General features: G+C 44.0%; 1 protein-coding gene across 8 annotated transcripts in view; it reads left to right on the forward strand.

The window, feature by feature from the left end:
• PDE1C (phosphodiesterase 1C) overlaps nt 1-21662 on the forward strand; it is a 367759-nt gene that overhangs the window by 269529 nt on the left and 76568 nt on the right. For all 8 annotated transcript variants that reach the window (XM_032102433.1, XM_032102397.1, XM_032102379.1 and 5 more), the window contains 5 exons: nt 50-163; nt 886-1068; nt 3274-3340; nt 6532-6648; nt 8545-8685. In XM_032102433.1, coding sequence (XP_031958324.1) covers nt 983-1068; nt 3274-3340; nt 6532-6648; nt 8545-8685 — 411 coding nt within the window. In that variant the 5' untranslated portion in view covers nt 50-163; nt 886-982. The remainder of the gene's footprint in view (nt 1-49; nt 164-885; nt 1069-3273; nt 3341-6531; nt 6649-8544; nt 8686-21662) is intronic.

The following is a 21662-nucleotide window of genomic DNA, read 5'->3' on the forward strand; positions in this document are numbered from 1 at the left end:
AACCTATTTTGATTTATACTAATCAGATTTTTGTTTTCCTTTTCTTTAGATTGCGGTCTTTGGTAAAGCAATTAGAGAGAGGCGAAGCTTCAGTTGTGGATCTAAAGAAGAATTTGGAATATGCAGCGACTGTTCTTGAGTCAGTATACATTGATGAAACTAGGTGAGCTAACTACAGACATCAGCACTCATATCTAGCACCAGTTGTAATTTACATGTCAACTGTTAAAGTTGTTTGAGCCAAGATTTATTACTGAGAGGCAATATGGTTTAAATCATTAGAATATTGTATTGTATTCTTGTGTATGTATGTATGTATTGTATTCTTCAATCCTTCATTTAAAAGATTCTTTAAGTTTCCTGGGACAAGGAAGGAGATCAAGACCAATCATAAATGTAATATACTTTTTCTCAGATAAATGTATTCATAGTAATTGTGTTCCACTTCTTCTGACAGTTTCTAAAGTTCTACTCATCTATTTCTTCTGAATAATGTTAGATAGTAGATAATGTAGATGACTGTATGCTACTAACCCAGAAAACAGAAATTCCTAGAAATGACCATAAATTACCTTTGAAAGCAGAAGGTTCAGAAATATTGATGAGCTGAAGATGTGATGTCAGTAGATGATTATATAGTTGTGCTTCAGAAGGCTGACACTTCTTGTTTCTCAGCCTAGTAGTGAGTTTTACAATGTGAAATGTAAGCATGTAAAAGAATAAACAAACAGTTGAAGATTTGTACTATTGTGTTTTATTAGGGCTGATGAATCAGACTTTTAACAGCTGCTTTAATTAGAATATATGTGAGTTTCTTTTTTGTTAATAATGTTGTAGTGCTCTCAAAGGAAGTCTATTTACCCTTCTGTTTCCTCATCCTTCTAGGCGCTTACTGGACACGGAAGATGAGCTCAGTGATATCCAGTCTGACTCTGTGCCCTCAGAGGTCCGTGACTGGTTGGCTTCTACCTTCACACGGCAAATGGGGATGATGCTCAGAAGGACTGAGGAAAAACCCCGGTTCAGGAGTATCGTCCATGCAGTGCAAGCTGGGATATTTGTGGAAAGGTAAAGTATCATGTAATTACTTTGTTCTAGTAACTGCCCAGGTACTGCAGATTGCATCTGTAGTGTGTGATGGCACAATGACAGGAGGTGGAGGGCAGTACCTTAGGTCAGAAGACCTCAGAGCACTAGTAGAAGACTACTGAATGAAGAGCACTTCAATGTGCTTCTGTTAATGTTTCTACACAGATCTGGGTGACACCTCAAAACCCGGGATTCATTAAAAGATTGCAAACTGAAACAATACCTAGTCCTCTGTTCTTACTATAGTACAGATCTAGTGGCACAGTTGGCATAATTTTGACAGACAATATGCGCTTCTGCATAGTCCTAGGTCAGGAGTGACAGCATTTAAAATTTGGACAGATCAAACTCTCCCTTGCTTCTGTTTATCTCTGTGATCTAGTCTTTCTTATGAAGAAGTGCTAAGATACAGAAAACCCTTTACCATAGCATTATTGGAATGAATTCTAGATCAAAAGTGATGTGAACATTTTGGAGCTCAGTGAGGATTTCCAAAAAGCCATTGAGTCCTCTCAGCCTTCCCTCTTGTGATTTTCATCACAACCTGTTGCTAAAACTGATTTTACTTTTTGAACTCTTTAAAACATTTATTCATTTCAATTTGGACTCACTTCCAATCTTACCTTTTCTTATCAAGTAACCACTCTTCACTGACCTTTGTTCAAGCCTGAAGGAGGGCTGGCGCATATGAAACTGTCAGCAGTCATTGGACACCAGCTCTCAGATCTCTGGGGTAATTTTGTAACAGCAAAATTCAAGTCAGGAATGGAAGAGCAGAGCACCTTTCACTGTTCATCAGAATTGCACTCACAGCCTAACAACCCTCCGTGCAGGAGGTTGTGCGTATCAGACAGTGGACCACAAGCCACACAGAAGTCTCCTTCATCATGACTATAGCCAATATTTTTATCTGTGCACCAAAGTTACTGTACATGTGTTAAGAGTGGCAGCAAACTGTAATAAGACTAAACTTCTCATTTCTCCTTGGGACTGGTTTCTCTTCTTGACAGGCTACTTTTGAATTAACCCTCACTCTCAGTGGGGGACTTGCTCAACAAGGAAGTAAATGCAGAAAGCTGGCTCAGTAGGCTGTTTTCCAGCTGACCTGGATCACTGTGACCCAAAGAAGGAAGTGGAAGGAAGTGTTCAGATATAATGTAACATCGGAAGAAGGTTGTGACTCTCCTGAGCTAGGGGAAAGGGGTTCTGCTTCAATTGTCTCTTAAGAGAATGCTGTGGAGCTTCTGACTGGAGAAAGAAAGGGATAAGAAATTCTGTGATTTGGGGAATGGATTAATGTAAAGTCTCCACAGGGGAATGATTTTTTTCAGGTCTGAGTGCAGAAGATGACAAATTAAAATGGCAGTGAAGGAAGACTTTGCACAGGATCATTTCAGATGGGAGAAGAGGGCTTTCCATCATCTCCTTTTGCTTTAGGGCAAAAAAGGGTGACCTGTGGAAAGACATTCTGGCTATGACAGTGTTTCTGCATTCACCAAATCCAAACACAGCGTGTCCTGAAAACAAGTTTAAAAACTTGTACATACTTTATAATCTGTTTAAAATATACTTTCTAATCAAGTTTAAAATCTGGTACAGACATACTTTGATTAATATGGTTACAGATGTTGATTATTGCCTTGTTCTTTCTCTCTCACTTCCTGAAACACACATATGGCAAGCACCCAAAAGGTTTTATACTAATCTTGAAAACATGCAGACAAAAGTAACAGCTGTATCACACTGAAGTTGATTCACTGCATACAAATGGTTTCTGTTACGCTCAGAATTAGCTTGCATGTGGGCCAGCAAGGACATGGGGAACTGAAAAGTCAGTACAGTTATGTGCAGTGGAAAATGGAGAACATTTTATTTAGTTGAGTGTAGCCTTTCCATCTGATGAAGACCTGATATTGGCAAATTCTTTGTCATGTTTGGCTGGGTAACCAAGCTATGAGATACTGGGGAGTGTATAGTCTCAAATTAGGCTATACAATAAGAATAGTACAGAGAATATTGGGCAAGTTAGCAACAAAATGGAAGGAAAGAAGGTCCATATTCCATTAAGAGTTTTCTGGGCTAAATAAGGTCTCCTGTAATGGTCTGTTACTTTATGAGTTTTGTTGATTGTCTGTTTTGTTTCATTTAATTCTATTTATGTGTTGCTTTATTTCATCTTGGTAGAATGTACAGGCGTACTTCAAATATGGTCGGCTTGAGCTACCCACCAGCTGTAATTGGAGTGCTAAAGGTAATCCCAATAAAAAGGTATTGAAGGGAGGAGGGTGTCTGTACAAAGCATCAAAATAATACTGTGATATTTGACATGATAAGGGGGATCTTAGTACTTGGCCTTTCCTTCTCTCTGACATTTAGTTAGTTCACATACATTAATCATTTAACTGGCCTAAGGGATTATCCTTGCAATAAAAGAAATAATAGAGTTCAAGACTGTGGCAATTTTCAGGTGTGAAGGTTTCAATTCTGTTCTAGATTACAGTGATTAAAAGGAGGATTTAGGAATCAATCACAACATCCCACAGGGAAGAAAGAAAACACAGATTGAGAGAGATGGAGAAGGAAAAGGATCCGTTGCTGTGAGAGAAGGGAATTTCTTGCATTTTTCAGCTTCAGGTCTTCAAAGTGACAATCAGTTTATGAATGTGGACCCTTCTGTGAGTTTTGAGGTTTCAGAGTGAAAACAATTAGTCAGAAGTAGTCTGAAAAATAAACAAAGCTTTGATCCTTGCAAGACAATTCTTGACTTAGGCAGGACAATTGCAAGATTCTTGACTTAGGCAGGAATTATCAAGCCTACAAACAGAAGTTAGCAACCAGCTGCCTATACAGCAGCTTTGCAGACTACATGTTGCATGTGGTTCAACCATGCCATGCAATGGTGAAAAAAGGTGATACCGTAGGGCAATATACAGGGATATTAAGTGTAAAATTCATTAAGACATCTTGCAGCATTTCTCCACATTGGAAAGATTTACAGTTAGGGTATCCTTTTCATTTTGGATAGTAGAACTCATCAAAAGATATGGAGGAATTGCAAGAAGAATGATCAAACATGCCTTTCATATACAGGATCGAAGTGTCCACCCACACCTTTTTCCAACTGCATATTGACAAGTGCTAGCTTCACTCCTGAAAATTCTAAATTATGTGTTCTTTTGCAACTACACTCCATAGCCAGCTTATGAGGGAACGCATCTATAATGGTACCTCTTCTCCTGAGTTCCTCTGCAGTAACAAGACAGTTGAAGGCTCATCACCTACTCTCAGTTGACTTAAGCCTTATAGAATTCCTCCCTTCTTTCTATGTTTTCAAATGATTAAGTTGTAAAAAGAAGCGATCATGTTAGATTAAGTTAAAACAAACCAATAACAACAAAGTAACTGACTAATTTTGCTTAGAGTGAAATAGCACCTACCTGGTCACTCTACGCTCTAGAATATATTTTTTTTCCAAACCTCTTTTGAGAACATGTCTTTGCTGGGATGTTTTTGGGTTTGGTAATGGATTTGGTTGAAATGGGAGTTACTTTGAAGAAGTCAAAACAGGGTCCCTAGCAAAGTGGTCACAGCACCAAGCCTGACGGAGTTCAAGAAGCATTTGGACGATGCTCTTGGGCACATGGTGTTACTCTTGGGGATGTCGTGTAAAGGACTAGGAGGTGGACTTGATGATCCTTGTGGGTCCTTTCCAACACAGGAAGTTGTATGATTCTGTCAAGTCTTCTGTCTTAAAAAGAGTATTTCATCTTAAATTTCTCAGTCCCATCTCCTCCATTGAAAATGATGTATTTTGTTGCTTGCTTCAGTCCAGTAAGGTCAAGTAAAAATCCCTTACAGCTACCTGACTGCTTAGTGTGCTCTGTAAAATGACCTGATGATTTAAGCATGCAAAAGGGTGTGAGAGTGTACCATACACACATCTTCAGCTGTTCTGGATTGCCATAATCAATATTCCCCTCAGAGTCATGCTAATAAGGACAAGGATTGAGATGAAATGAAGTCAAAAAAAGCTTATTTTTTAACTACACATTCTCATTTTTGCTGCTGTGGTCAAGAGGACATCTTCACTTAATAAACCAAAGCTGTGGAATCACAGCTTTGTGACAGAGGTAGGTTTTAATAAAACAATGAAATACTGCAGCTTCTGCAAAAAAATGCAGACTTTAGTGCAAATCCTAGATCTGTCTCACTTTTTCAGTGAATGAGAAGTTTGGCATTTTTTTAAATTGGTTGCGTAGAGTGTCTCTTTTTATATATATTTTATATTAATTTTTCTACTGCAGTAGTCTGTTGCCTTTCTGTATGACATGGGTGTGACGATATAAGACTGACTGCCACAAAAGGGACAATCAGCCTTGTCTTTCATTTGAATAGTGGCTAAACAAACCATTCATACAGACATGTTTGAATAAGGAAGTATGTTAATTTACAGAGTATGCTGTGGTGATCTGCCATTCATCAGTCTAGTGCTAGAGACAGAACTTCACATTAATGCCAAAGGAGTTACATGCTTTAGAATTTAATTTTTCAGCCTTTTCTGATGCCCATGCCGTCACAGGAATATTTTCTAGGCCTGCTAATACACAGGTAATGAACATAGAACCGGTAGTCACTTACAGTGCCTGCAGTATAGACTTCTGCTTACCCGTGTCTACAGAAATGTCATGCCTTCCACTAATGTTGAGCAGGATAACATCTCTCCCTGAATTTGCTTGTTGACTTCTCTAAGAAGTCCGCAAGGTTAAGAAGAGACAGAAAGCTAGGAAACTGAGCATTTAGAAAGAATTAGTGTTTCTCTTCATCTCTTGCTAGATAACAAGTGCTGTCACCTCCCACAGACTTCCCTAAAATTTGAGTTTTGAACTCAAACTTCTGCAAGAAGGTTAGACCTTAAACTCTAACTGTATGAGCTGAGAAGTGAACCTCGTCTCCTTGATCTCTTGACTGACCAGCCTGCAGCACTAGTATGTCATTTACAACTGACTGTAACTTTCCCAACTGGAATTAGATATTTTTTCTTCTGTTATAAATTCTGTTGGATTTTTATATAATTGTTAGCACTTAATGTAGCATGTCAGCCCAAATAGGGGTCTCAGGTACTAAAGCAAAACAGGATTTTTGTCTTTTAGGATTCATCCTTTGGTGATTAAATTCTGGTGTAGAGAATTGCCATATTTAGAATAAACAAACAGCATATTTTTTCTTAATGGAAGCTTCTTAAACACAAATCACACAATACTGATACTGTAAGAACACAGATGATTCTGCATTGGTTAAATGGATTTGAAGAATTTATTAAAAAAGAAACTATACACTTATATTACTACTGTAATTCTCAAATTGTAAGAGAAAGTGAGGAAATTGAATTATCATGGTAAAAGGGATGACCATATTAACTGTCTTTTCTATCTGCTCTTGCAGAATGTAGACAAGTGGTCCTTTGATGTATTTGCACTAAATGATGCCAGTGGGGATCATGCACTGAAATTCATTTTCTATGAACTTCTCACACGCTACGATCTGATCAACCGTTTCAAGGTCAGTAGTTAGAAGATGGCTATCTTCATTCATCTTGAATTTTGTTCAACTTCTCTCTCATCCTGGTTTTTCCAATTAAAAATGCAATTTTAGTCATCTTTGAAGAATTTGTGAACATTGCACTTTCCCTAATAAGAAAGACCAGATATGATTTAAGTAGTACTTTCAGTTGCAATGGGGCACCATAAACTAGGTGGGGTTCCAAATGAAATCCATGGGAAATACTGCATTTAATTCTCTGAGAATGATGGTATCATCATGAGCTTTATAGGACCCTCAAGCATGCAGGCCCAAAAGAGAACAAGAGAATATGAAAGCAAATTCAAATTCATTCCAATTAGATTGGCCAGCAGGTCAAAGGAGGTGATTCTGCTCCCAACTCTGCTCTCATGAGACCCCATTTGGAATATTGCATCCAGGTCATCCATGTCTGGAGTTCTCAGCATGGGAAAGACATGGACCTGTTAGAGCCGGTTTAGAGGAGAGTCACAAAAATTATCAGAGGACTGGAGCACCTTTCCTGTGAGGAAAGGCCAAGAGAGTTAGTGTTGTTAAGCCTGCAGAAGAGAAAGTTGTGGGGATTGTTTATTGCAGCCTTCTGGTACTTGAAGGGGATCTATAAGAAAGGTGGGGAAAAACCTTCTAGCAGGGCTTGTTGCAGTAGGACAAGGGCTAATGATTTTAAACTAAAAGAGGATAGATTTAGACTAGATATATGGAAGATTTTCTTATGGTGAGAGTGGTGAAACACTGGAAGAGGATGCCCAGAGAGGTGGTAGGTGCCCCATCCCTGGAAGCATTCAAGATCAGATTGGACTCTGAGAAACCTGGTCTAGTTGAACATGTCCCTGTTCATTGCAGGGCCAGGTTGACTAGGTGACTTTTAAAAGTCCCTTCCAGCCAAAACTATTCTATAATTTTGTAACTGTTACAGAGGTGTCCTCCAACTTTGAACAGGAAACACTGCCATCCAGTTCTTGACCACTCTCCCCACGCAGATACTCTGTCATCCCTTCTACTGTTGACATTTCCATTTCCCAGGGGTTCCCACTCACTTTTACTGGAAAGAGTTTACAGATGTCTAGATCCCATAGTTCTTCAGGAACTGCCTATGCCTGATGAGATATCAAGATGTCTGGTCATAACTGCATCCTCTGCTTATTTGTACCTAAGAGGAGAAAAGCAGTGATCTTTTCGGTGGAAACCTTAGCATTTAATGTATTTCCTGTCTGAGCAGATGAAACTCAAGAACCCATCTTGCCAGTTGCATATGTTACCACCTGCATAGTCTCCTTTCTACAAATCCCCTGAATTGCATTTTCTTAGGTAATTTCAGTTACTCTTGGAGTTAGAAAAACATGGCAATCCCACAGGACAGGCAAGCTGAATTTTGCTGTGAAAACCCAGAGGTCTGATAAACGATAGTCCTCTTAGAGTATCTAAGATTTGCTATATGATATGTTTCATTAGAAAATCTTGAATGTGAATAGTAAACAGGGATCTATTCAGCTAGATTGTGAAGCTAACAGGCAGTTGCCTGCAATCTATTTAGAAGTATTTCTCCATGGGCAATCTATCAAGTGGTTGCTCTTACTTTTCGTACTCTATGTGTGTTTCAGACAACATTTCATAGTATACTTATTTCTGTGTATTTATCTGTGGAAATGATTCACCTGTAATGTAATTATGGATGAAAAAAATAGTTTGAAGTAGTAACCTGAATTCACTCTCTTGAGTGACTGTTTCAGATGTTCTAGCATTTTGTTTATTTGTGAAGTACACATGGCTCTTTGAGAACCTCTTATCAAAATACTCCCATCTGAATACTATCCATCAAAGCTGGGGTTTTTTGGGTTTTGGTTTTTTTTCTCTTCAATTCTGTTCTGCTTTACTTAGATTCCCATTTCTGCCTTGGTGTCTTTTGTGGAAGCTCTGGAGGTTGGCTACAGTAAACACAAAAATCCGTATCACAACCTAATGCATGCTGCAGATGTCACACAGACAGTCCATCACCTCCTTTTCAAGACAGGCATGGTGGTAAGTAAAAGACTTGGCATCCTGAATATATAGTGAGTTTACTACAGTTTTTGCTTAATAGTGAGATTATGATTATCCACAGTGTATTGGTTTGAAAACAAGCTAGTGGGAGACACCAAGTCAGAATAACAATTTAATAGGGAAATAAAAGGAAAAAAAACCAAAAAGGCAGGAAACACTGGGTTAAACTGACAGAGTCAGGATACAACCTGGCACCCTGTTAGTCAGGGTGGTGGTAGCAGTCTGGTAGAATGGTGGCTGCAGTCCTCCTGAGGCGGTAATCCTGTAGAAAGGGTCTGCTCTTCCTCAGAAGGTCCAGTGGTGGCTATGTAGTTCCTGTCCTCTGGAAATCCAGTGGAAAGGTTGTCTGTGGTGTTCAGAATCTCAGATTATATCCAGGATGGAATGCTTGGTTCCTCCCTCTGGGTGGAGCATCTCACAATGGGGTAATGAGTCATGAGGCCAGGTGTTGATTAGGCTCATTAACAGAAGATGGTCTGGAGGGAGTTATCTCTGAGTCATGCAGCAGGACAATGATGGGCCATTAACAGAAAGATAGTCTGGAGGGAGGAGGCAAGGAAACACTGCCCCACCTGATTTCAACAGCTCATGAGGATGGTAATAGAACACACTGCAACCCAGGACACACAGTAGAACCTGTTTACACTGTAGACACACTTAATCTGATATGGCTGGGCTAATAAAGGTAAAGACTTCGGGTTATTTAGAAAGAGAATGTAAGTGAAGTTGTTGATAACTCTTTTAACAGTGGTCGAAAGAGGGTGAATGAGAAACCCAACCTTGGTTTTCTCTCTGCCACAGATATTTTGTGTGAATCTGCTATCGCTGTGGGATGGCAAGAAAACGACACAGACCTCGATCCAGGAGGAAATTGAATTATTTATTAATTTCCAAACTCGTTTATATAACCTGGTTCAGGTTATTGGTCCTTTGACCTTCCACCTCTTAGAATGATTCGTTAAACCCTACAACATCCATTTCAAAATATTTCTCCAGTCAGTATCATAACAATACTGCAAAACAATCTTGCACCTGCGAGATAAAGGATTGGTTTACAAAAACCTCTCAGCTAGCGTGTGTGTGAAAGTAAGACTTTCACACGATGCTGGCAGAAAGCTGGAAAATTTCTCTGCATCAAGCTTTTCAGCATACACAATTCCCCCTTTTTGTTTTAAGACCAAAAAGGTAGCATTTATAATCCTCTGCAGGGTCCCTTGCAGAAAGGAGAACAAACACAGCATAAGGGATCAGTTTGGTAATGGCTGTTACCAAACTGAATCCAAATCAGACACTGATTTAAAGTGGGCAGAGAGATTCTCCAGCAGTGCCATGGGAGATACATCTAGTGAACCCAATTCTACATCAGTTATTAATTCTAAATAGCCTTAAGGGCTTTACATCAGTTGCTAATTCTAGATAGCCTTAAGGGCTTTAACATTCTGACTCCGTAGCAAAAGAAAACTTAAAGTTAATTCTTTGCTTGTAGAAGGATCATCTGACTGATTGTCTTGGGGTGACCTTATGATGTGTATCCCATATCGCTGCCTATGCCCAGAAATTAATTTTTGTGCCTTTCTATGCCTCTAAACTGAGCCTGAAAGGGGGAAGGAAAAAACTGAGCAAAACTTTCTCAAAGCAGTTTGCAGCTCGTTCAAGGTTACAAAAAGATAGCAGGTTTTTTTTTTTTTTCCCTAGCTGGGGCAGGGGAGGGAGGAAGCACCCGGCTTGTTTTTTTTCCAGTCAGTTTTTGGCCAGTTTTTTCTTCTTCTTGTTCTCTGGAGAGAGACTGAGAGTTGGACTTTGGATTTCCTTCTCTGGAATTCCGGATTTTTCCCCTTTTCTACTGGACTGCTTGATTGCTGTAACATCAGAGCACATCGGGAGGACTTTCCACCGGGCACAGAGGGCCTGGCCCTGGCCCAAGCCCCAGCTCCGAGGAGACCAAAGGGAGGACTCGAACACTTTCCCAGGTTTTTTCCTCTACCGCGAAAGATTTTACCATCTAACATTGTTTTCCTTCCCATGTGTTTGTTAAATAAATAGTTTTATCTTCTTCACTTTCCTTCGAGGAAAATTTATTTTTTCCCGAACCTGGTGGGGGAGGGGTGGTTGTGCCTTCTCTCAGAGGATATATTTCTAAATTTGCCCAAACTGGAACAAATTTAGTGGCGCCCAACGTGGGGCTCGAAGGAAAGTGAAAAAACTTGTGCTAATTACATTTTGGGTTGAATTTACTTATTCTGTGTTGGAGTAAAGTAGTCACCATGCTGGTTGAGTTCATAATGTCTCTCTGGCTCGATGTACTCATGTCTTTCTGGTCCTTAGGCTTCATTGAGGTACTAGTGCTTTTTTGGTCCCTAGGGTTGTTTACCTATCCACAACTTGCTCCAATCTTGTCCCTGGTATGTAAATTTTACAGAGAAGGGAGACGAACCAGGATTTCTATTTTGCTGTGCTCGGTGATAATGATTTATAAGAAGTTGATAGAGGTACAAGCAGCTGTTCGAGGTGTGTATGATAAGTGGTTTCTCCGTCCTAACCCCAGTCCTAGCTTCAGTAGCCTGTTTTGGGAATTTATTAGTAATTGTACCCAGATTGTTAGAGGAGGAGGAGATGGGGTTTCCCTTCCCTTTAAATTTGATAGGTTATCTTTTGAGAATGTTCAGTATCCCCTTGATGTTAAAGAGACCACCCTCCTGGTATTTAATCTGGTAATCTTCCTCCATGTAATTCATAGCTTGTCTAGAATGAGAGCTCAGATTTCCAGGGTGACTGCTGAGACACCTGACCCAGAGGTGGAACATCTTGAGTGGTGTGGGGAATGGGAGGACATCGGCCAAACCCTAAAGAAATTCTCTGACCCGATAGTTTGGGATTTCCCATCTGAACAAATTCAGAAACCAGCTGAGGTGGGAAAATATCTGAAAGAGAAATACAATGACAATTCTAATGAGAACAAGCTCCTTGCAATATGTTGGGCTTTGGCATATGCCTATCGCACACTGCAGCAGCAAGTAAAGGTAGAGAGGCAGGAAGATAAATCAGCAAAGCCTGCAGATACCCCAGTCACTCAGGCTGCAGATAAACCAGACAGCAAGCCCAAACCAGATGGAGAGTCTAAGCCACTGACAGTGGCTCCTGTCACGAGGAAAAAGCACACAACCAAAACTGATCGCCCAGTGAAAGATGATGATGATGCAGGGGAAGGAACCTCAAAACCACCAACGGACTCAGGCACAGAAACCATTACTGAGTCCATGTCCATAAAGGACCTTCACAGCCTAAGAAAGGATTACACCCGACGGTCCGATGAATCCATAATAAGTTGGATGGTCCGTATTTGGGATGCTGCAGGTGATGATGTGATGCTGGACGGTGCTGAAGCGAGGCATTTGGGATCCCTGTCACATGATCCAGTGATCGACCAAGAGATGAAAAGGGAGGCTAACTCTACCAGTCTCTGGAGACGGATTTTGACAGGCGTGGCTGAAAGATATATGTGCGGAGATGATCTCTACATGCAGCAAACCCAGTGGAAGACCATAGAACAAGGGATCCAGCGCCTGAGAGAACTAGGGGTGGTAGAGGTTGTCTTCACAAATGACCCAGGATTGAGAAGTCCAGACCGGGCCAGAGTTATTCCATACATGTGGCGAAAACTCATACATCTTGGGCCACCAGAATATGCTTCTGCTTTAGCAATAATGAAACCGGACTACGGTGCGAATGAGACCGTGCGGGATATGGCAGTGAAGCTCAGAGCATATGCAGACTCTGTGCATGGCCCAACACATGCAAGAATTGCAGCTGTGGAAACACGTATGCAGAAAATTGAAGATGAAATGAAGAAGAATCACCAGGAGATTAAAGAGTGCCTTCTCCGCGGACGTTCCCCAGAGAGAAGGTACATCCCACGAAGTGAGCTGTGGAATTTCCTGTGTGACAGTGGGGAAAACATGAGGAAGTGGGGTGGACAACCCACGTCTGCTCTGGCAGCACGAGTGAGTGAATTGAAGGAGCGCAAGTCTCAGAAAGGAGGATCTACCAAAAAGGAAGTAGCTCCAGTTGCCTGTAGCCAAACTGCTGGAAATGATGGAAAAGACGATGGCATGTCCAATTCCCATGAAGGAACCTCTAAGGTGCAGGCCCAGGGAAAGAAGGATAACCAGGCATAGAGGGGCCCTGCCTCTAGCCAGGTAGAGGCCAGGGAAAACCGTGTTTTTTGGACTGTGTGGATTCGTTGGCCTGGTACATCAGAACCACAAAAATATGATGCCTTGGTTGACACTGGTGCGCAGTGTACAATAATTCCATCGCAGCATGTGGGGGTAGAATCTGTTTCTATCTCTGGTGTAACAGGTGGATCACAAGATTTGACCTTGGTGGAAGCCGAGGTGAGCCTGACTGGAAATGAGTGGAAGAGACATCTCATTGTGACTGGCCCAGAGGCCCCGTGCATTTTGGGCATAGACTTCCTCCGGAACGGGTATTTTAGAGACCCAAAGGGACTCAGGTGGGCTTTTGGAATAGCTGCTGTGGAGACAGAGGGCATTAAGCAATTGAACGCTTTGCCTGGGCTATCAGAGAACCCGTCTGCAGTCGGCCTTCTGAAAGTGGAAGAACAAAGAGTACCAATTGCTACCTCGACAGTGCATCGCCGACAGTACCGGACAACTCGAGATGCTGTGATTCCCATCCACAAGATGATCCGTGAGCTGGAGAGTCAAGGGGTGGTCAGCAAGACCCACTCACCCTTCAACAGCCCCATTTGGCCTGTGCGCAAGTCTGACGGGGAATGGAGATTGACTGTGGACTATCGTGCCCTGAATGAAGTGACTCCACCGCTGAGCGCTGCCGTGCCAGACATGTTGGAGCTCCAGTACGAGCTGGAGTCCAAAGCAGCGAAGTGGTATGCCACTATTGACATTGCTAATGCATTTTTCTCCATTCCTCTGGCAGCAGAGTGCAGGCCTCAGTTTGCCTTCACCTGGAGGGGCGTGCAGTACACCTGGAACCGACTGCCCCAGGGGTGGAAGCACAGTCCCACCATCTGTCATGGACTGATCCAGACTGCACTAGAAAAAGGTGAGGCTCCAGAACATTTGCAGTACATTGATGACATCATTGTGTGGGGGAACACCGCAACAGAAGTGTTTGAGAAAGGAGAGAAAGTTATCAGGATTCTCCTGGAAGCTGGTTTCGCCATCAAGAAGAGCAAAGTCAAGGGACCTGCCCGAGAGATCCAGTTCCTGGGAGTGAAATGGCAAGATGGACGGCGTCAGATTCCCACTGAGGTCATCAATAAGATCACAGCAATGTCTCCACCAACCAACAAGAAGGAAACACAAGCTTTCCTAGGCGCTATAGGTTTCTGGAGGATGCACATTCCTGAGTACAGCCAGATTGTGAGTCCTCTTTACCTGGTTACCCGCAAGAAGAACGATTTCCATTGGGGCCCTGAACAGCAACAAGCTTTTGCCCAGATCAAGCAGGAAATCGCTCATGCGGTAGCCCTTGGCCCCGTTAGGACAGGACCCGAAGTGAAGAACCTGCTCTACTCTGCAGCCGGGAACAATGGTCTGTCCTGGAGCCTCTGGCAGAAGGTGCCTGGTGAGACTCGAGGTCGACCACTGGGATTTTGGAGCCGAAGCTACAGAGGGTCTGAGGCCAACTACACCCCAACAGAGAAGGAAATCTTGGCAGCCTATGAAGGAATCCAAGCCGTCTCAGAGGTAATTGGCACTGAGGCACAACTCCTCCTGGCACCCCGACTACCAGTGCTAGGGTGGATGTTCAAAGCAGAGGTTCCCTCTACCCACCATGCCACCAATGCCACATGGAGCAAATGGATTGCTCTCATCACACAGCGCGCCCGTATCGGAAAACTGAATCGCCCTGGGATTTTGGAAATAATTACAAACTGGCCTGAAGGTGAAAACTTTGGTCTCACTGATGAAGAAGAACAAGTGACACGTGCTGAAGAAGCTCCACCGTACAACCAACTGCCATCAGAAGACACACGCTACGCTCTTTTCACCGATGGTTCTTGTCGCATCGTAGGGATGAAACGAAAGTGGAAAGCAGCCGTATGGAGTCCCACACGACGGGTTGCAGAAGCTACTGAAGGAGAAGGGGGATCAAGCCAACTCGCTGAACTCAAAGCTGTTCAACTAGCCCTGGACATTGCTGAAAGGGAGAAGTGGCCAAAGCTCTACCTCTACACTGATTCATGGATGGTAGCCAATGCTCTGTGGGGATGGTTAGAAAAGTGGGAAAAAGCTAATTGGCAGCGTAGGGGAAAACCAATCTGGGCTGCTGAAGAGTGGAAAGACATCGCTGCCCGAGTAAGAAAGCTGGTTGTGAAAGTCCGCCACGTAGATGCCCATGTCCCCAAGAGTAGGGCTAATGAAGAACACCAAAACAACAAGCAGGTAGATCAGGCTGCAAAGATAGAAGTGTCACAGGTAGACTTGGACTGGAAACACAAGGGAGAGTTGTTTCTAGCTCGATGGGCCCATGATGCCTCAGGCCATCAGGGCAGAGATGCCACCTATAAGTGGGCACGAGACCGAGGGGTGGATCTAACCATGGACAGTATCTCCCAGGTTATCCATGATTGTGAGACATGCGCTGCGATCAAGCAGGCCAAGCGGGTGAAGCCCCTGTGGTACGGTGGGCGATGGTCCAAATACAAGTACGGGGAGGCCTGGCAGATTGATTACATCACACTGCCTCAAACCCGCCAAGGCAAGCGCTATGTGCTCACAATGGTAGAAGCCACCACTGGATGGCTGGAGACCTACCCTGTGCCTCATGCTACTGCCCGGAACACCATCCTGGGCCTGGAAAAGCAAGTCCTTTGGAGGCATGGCACCCCTGAGAGAATCGAGTCTGACAATGGGACTCATTTTAAGAATAGCCTTATTAACACCTGGGCTAGAGAACATGGCATTGAGTGGGTGTACCACATCCCTTACCATGCACCAGCTGCAGGCAAAGTGGAACGGTGCAATGGATTGTTGAAAACCACTTTGAAGGCACTGGGTGGGGGAACTTTCAAAAATTGGGAACAGAATGTAGCAAAAGCCACCTGGTTAGTTAACACCCGAGGTTCCACCAATAGAGCTGGTCCAGCCCAATCTGAATCCCTGCATACAACAGATGGAGATAAGGTCCCAGTAGTGCATGTCAGAGGTCTATTAGGAAAGACTGTGTGGATAAATTCTGCCTCGAGTACAGACAAACCCATCCGTGGGGTTGTCTTTGCTCAGGGACCTGGTTGCACATGGTGGGTAATGCAGAAAGATGGAACAACACGTTGTGTACCACAGGGAGATCTGATTGTTATGTGAAAACCACCTGTAGTGTGAAATGCCAGTATACCCCTGCTTGCTGATTATCACTGTCACTGTTCATATATAGCTGTGTATATATATATATATATATATGTATTAATGTGTGTGTAAAATTGGAATATCTTAGTTTGGGCATTGAGCCAACAATATGGGATAAGGGGTGGAATGTCTTGGGGTGACCTTATGATGTGTATCCCATATCGCTGCCTATGCCCAGAAATTAATTTTTGTGCCTTTCTATGCCTCTAAACTGAGCCTGAAAGGGGGAAGGAAAAAACTGAGCAAAACTTTCTCAAAGCAGTTTGCAGCTCGTTCAAGGTTACAAAAAGATAGCAGGTTTTTTTTTTTTTTCCCTAGCTGGGGCAGGGGAGGGAGGAAGCACCCGGCTTGTTTTTTTTCCAGTCAGTTTTTGGCCAGTTTTTTCTTCTTCTTGTTCTCTGGAGAGAGACTGAGAGTTGGACTTTGGATTTCCTTCTCTGGAATTCCGGATTTTTCCCCTTTTCTACTGGACTGCTTGATTGCTGTAACATCAGAGCACATCGGGAGGACTTTCCACCGGGCACAGAGGGCCTGGCCCTGGCCCAAGCCCCAGCTCCGAGGAGACCAAAGGGAGGACTCGAACACTTTCCCAGGTTTTTTCCTCTACCGCGAAAGATTTTACCATCTAACATTGTTTTCCTTCCCATGTGTTTGTTAAATAAATAGTTTTATCTTCTTCACTTTCCTTCGAGGAAAATTTATTTTTTCCCGAACCTGGTGGGGGAGGGGTGGTTGTGCCTTCTCTCAGAGGATATATTTCTAAATTTGCCCAAACTGGAACACTGATGGTCGACATCTTGGTCATCATTCGAAGGATCATTCGGCTGATGATCTGCATTTGTCTGGTCATCATTTGGAGGTTGTCTGTTGGTCCCATTCTGCTTCTGGTGCCGCAGGTCAGGGCGAACGCATCTTGCAGGTAGCCACCGTACCCCAGTATCTGTGGAAACACAAGCATACCCACAACCCCAAGCAATGAGCTCACACCAGCCTTCCCACTTGTTAGTAAGTAGATCCCATACCCAGACTTTCGCTTGAGGCAGGTGCGTCTCGCCTGAAGACTGCAATGAAAGAAAATGATTCAAAGTAACAGGATTGTAACAGAATTTGGTGACACTGTAAGATGATTAATTGTATATAGAGCTTTTTCTAGTCGACTCTATGGGTTTCTCCATGTATTCCCCTTTTTGTTTCTCCAAAACACGCTTCAAGGTGCCATGAGTGCATTCAACAATGGCTTGGCCAGTTGGAGAATGCGGAATACCAGAAGTATGGTTCACACCCCATAGGCATAAAAACTGCCACATCTTCTGTGAGGCGTAGGCAGGGCCGTTATCGGTTTTCACAGAAGAAGGCACGCCCAAGATCGCGAAAGTCAGTTTCCAATGGGCAACAATATCGCAGCCTGTCTCTCCAGTATGAGCAGATGCCCACATAGCTGAGAAGAAAGTGTCAATAGACATATGCACATACTTAAATCTGCCAAAATCAGGAATATGCGTTACATCCATTTGCCAAAGCTGCAAGGCTTTGAGGCCTCTGGGGTTTATCCCCTGTGGTAAAGGTGCAGCGAGTCCGTGACAGTCAGCACAAGCGCTGACGATGTCACGAGCCTCAGTTGGCATTAAGTGAAACTGCTTCTGCAGGGTATGCGCGCTTTGGTGGGAAAAACCATGCGATTCCTTGGCTTGTGCAATTTTGTCAGGCTGAGGCGCTACCTACACAGGGTTGGCCAGCATGTCAGCCCTGGCATTACCTTCTATTATGAAACCTAGCAAATTGGTGTGACTTGCAATATGCAGAATGTAATATGGGTGAACTTGAGCTTGAATTGCACTCCACAAAGTTTTCAATAGTGAAAACAGAGCTGCATTATTGACTTCTTTCAAAAGTGAACAATCTAAGTGTTGGGTTATATCTGCTATGTAAGCAGAATCAGTGACCAGATTCAAAGGTAACTGAGAGAACCGCTGAAAAGCCATGGCAACAGCCCTCAATTCAACCATCTGGGCAGAGCCTGACTCGTAGCCTCCCAGCACCTGCCAGTCAGAATCCTCCTTCCAGGTAACAGTGGCTTTCCCTGTTTTCTGGAGCCATCAGTGAAGATGGTGGGCCCTTGCACTGGCACCCAACTATTTTTTGGTTGTAAGGTGAAGCTGGTCGATTTTGCCAACTGCAGTAATTTGTGGCTGGGCAGATGATAAGCAATCTGCCCCAAAAAGATCTGCAGTGCACTTTGCAAAGGAGCACTGTTAGTAAGGCTCCACTCAAAGTGTTCCTGCTGTACTGGAAGAACAATTGTTGCAGGATCTGCTGCCATTAATTGCAAACAAAGTCGGCGGCATTTGATTATCAAACAAGTGATCAATTCAAACAACATGGGTTCTGTCTTTTTCATCTGATGAGGCAAGAAGACCCATTCCAGGATATGGAAAGGGTCGGGGCACTGTTTATTCCACTGGCCAATGATACCTGTAGGATGAAAATCTGGAGTGGTAATGAAAACAGTGATATCAATGGAGGGATCCAGTCGATAAACCTGACGAGCAGAAACAGCCTGTTGAACCTCCTCCAGCACTCGTTGTGCTTCAGGAGTCAGTTTCTGAGGTGAATTCGACTTGGTGTCCCCCTTTAAAATATTAAAAAGCGGGGAAAGTTGTGTCGTGGTTAGCCCTAAGTAAGGTGATGATACCCAGCAATTTCTGAGCATCATTCTGGGTCTTAATACAATCTGAGAATTGCACTGTTGTATAGTTTGATCCAAAATTTTGACTCCTAAGTATTTCCAAGGAAGATGCTGCTGAACTTTCTCCGGAGCCACTTGAAATCCATAAGAATGCAGAGCAGCGAGCAGCTGAGGCTGTATCCTCAGCCGCTCGTCCTGGGTGGATGCTGCCACCAGGATATCATCCATGTAATGGTAGCAGTATGCCTCAGGAAACTGCTCACGGACTCTGGACAAAGCCTGAGCGACATACCATTGGCAGATAGTCGGGCTGTTCTTCATGCCCTGAGGTAGAACCTTCCATTGATATCTCTTCACAGGTTCAGCCTTGTTAACTGCAGGCACAGTAAAAGCAAATTTTGGTTTGTCATTAGGGTGCAAAGGAATTGTGAAAAAGCAGTCCTTCAAATCAATGTTGGGATCATGGTGGGTGAGGGCATACCAGGCTGCAATGACCCCATACTTTCCATCACTGCCTTGGTTTTTTGGAGATCCTGCAACAGTCTCCATTTCCCTGATTTTTTCTTAATTATGAAAACAGGGGTATTCCAGGGACTAGTAGAAGGTTCAAGATGTCCCTGTTGTAATTGTTCTTGAACCAACTTACAAAGGGCAACTAATACTCTTTTAGTAGGGGCCACTGTGATTCCCAGATGGGTTTGCTTACTAGCCACTGCAAAGGCAGTGTAGGATACTGTGCTCCCTTTAGCACAGTGACCCCCATCAAAAATTTGTTCCAATCCGTACCCCCCAAGCTGCCAACGCAACCCACCCCCAGAGGTTAAGCAGAGCTGCAGTGACATAGGGCTGAACTGTAGCTCTTTGTCCCTCTGCGTTTTTTACCACTACAGGTCGTTTGCTTAAACACACAGCTCTGTGTGGTTCCTCCCAACACTGCGATGGTCGACCTCACAGGGGCTAAAGGCCATGTAGGAGGCTGTAGCAGGTTGAGTTCGTAACCGGGCGGAAACACCAATTTAGTGTAGTGGTTTGGTCCAAAATACTCATTACTGTTTATCTTCTGTGAGATAAGAATTAGGAGAAACGCAAAGCAGGCACCAAACTTGAAAGAAATATAAAGAAGTTTATTAACAGACCTAAAAGAAGGGAAAAAAAATTATACCACCTTCAGAACTCTCCTCCTCCCCCCACCTTCTTCCCTTCTCCCACTGACAATGTAAAAAGACAGCCCTTGAGATGTTCAGTCTGTTTACCACTTCCATAATAACCTTGTTCAGTCCATTTAGAAAGAGAAGTCTCTTCTTGCTCATGCTATGAAAACATTATCACAACGAGACAGCTGCCCACTTCCAAATATTGTTCAATCCATTTAGGAAGAGGAGTCTCTCTGCTCGCATGTGAGTCCCTTCCCCTGACTTGCAGCTTTTCCCGCAACTGCTTTCGAGGGTCCACTCTTGAAGGTTTTTTGGGGTACAATTTTAAGGTTGAGCCGTTCAGAAACAAAAACAGAGGCCCTTCTCCTTCCCTGGGAGCAAAGGGTCTTCCTCATCTTCATCGTTAGGACTATCTCTGGGAGCATCTCTAGGAACTGAGGTTTTCTCCTTTCCCATTTGGAGCAAAAGTCCTCATCTGGTCCATCTCTAGGAACTGAGGTTTTCTCCTTTCCCATTTGGAGCCAAAGTCCTCATCTGGTCCATCTCTCCCTGTCCAAACTTCTCATGTTACAGCTGCGTCAGCATCTGCCTATCTCAGCGCAGGTGCTTTTGCTTACGAGTTGAACACTCCACCCCCCATATCTTCATGAAATTACAACGGGATACTCTGATATATCATAGCTTCACAACAGACTTTCAGCTTTAAGCATCTCCTCTCTCTCTTCCTTAGGGTTTTCAGCTCTTCACAGCAATAAAAGAGTTAATCTCACCTCGGCCTTGCAGCTGTGTGGCTTATTGGTGTTGGTCACCTGACCTCTGCCAGACAGAGGTGCCGATTTCGCTGAAATCTTGGCCGCAGTGGAGGGGGGGGGGAGGGGGGGGGGGGTCTGAGCCACTCTGGCTGCCTACAGCCCTGCTGGGGGGGGTCATCCTGGAGCCGTGGCCCGGCCCAGCCTGGCCCAAGCAAGCAAAGTAATTAGTTCCCATAAGGGCATCTACTCCAACTGCATGTCTGGGATCATTGGGAGGCAGTTGCATATTCCCTACTGCAGTCTCTTCAGCCATCCTTCTCCAGTTGCTCTCAAAAACTGTAAATTGCACAGGTTGAAATAACACCTGACCTAGATGCTTAATATTGAATGGAGCAAGCAGATCAGTGCCTCTGTGTCCTTTTTGGAGCAGTTCCCACTTTGCCCGGTCAGCTCTGGACGCAGGAGGCTGCGGGGACCAGCCTCCGGAATCCGGGAGACCAGAGGTCTGGCTCGTGGGTCCTTCCACAGGACCGCGGCAATAGAGGCAGGTGGTGGAAGAAGGAGGCAGGCTCAGTTGTGGATGAAATCTGGAAGGTTTGTTGTGTCTCCGAACAGGGGACCTCGCCCCCCGGGGGTGTCCAGCAATGAGCAACCCTGAACGTGCCTGCCAGGGGTTTTATGGGGGGTGGTGACAGGGGAGGGATGACAACGGCATTGAATCAGGGAAGGAGAAGGACGGGTCTGTGGGATGAGGGACACACAAGGGAACCTATCTCGGGAAAGGAAGGGAGGGATCCTCCCCCCAAGACCAATCACTCGACGCCCCTGCCAGAACTTTCTAGAAGCTTGGGAGGGGTGCCGGGGCGATTGGCAGGGGTCTGGGAGGAGACAAATAGAGAAAACAGGGTTGTGAACACGAAACCAGGAGGGTATAAACTGGGATGGTACAGTAATACGAAACCCAAAGGGG

Source organism: Corvus moneduloides, chromosome 1, assembly GCF_009650955.1.
Source record: "Corvus moneduloides isolate bCorMon1 chromosome 1, bCorMon1.pri, whole genome shotgun sequence".
Classification (NCBI taxonomy): domain Eukaryota; kingdom Metazoa; phylum Chordata; class Aves; order Passeriformes; family Corvidae; genus Corvus; species Corvus moneduloides.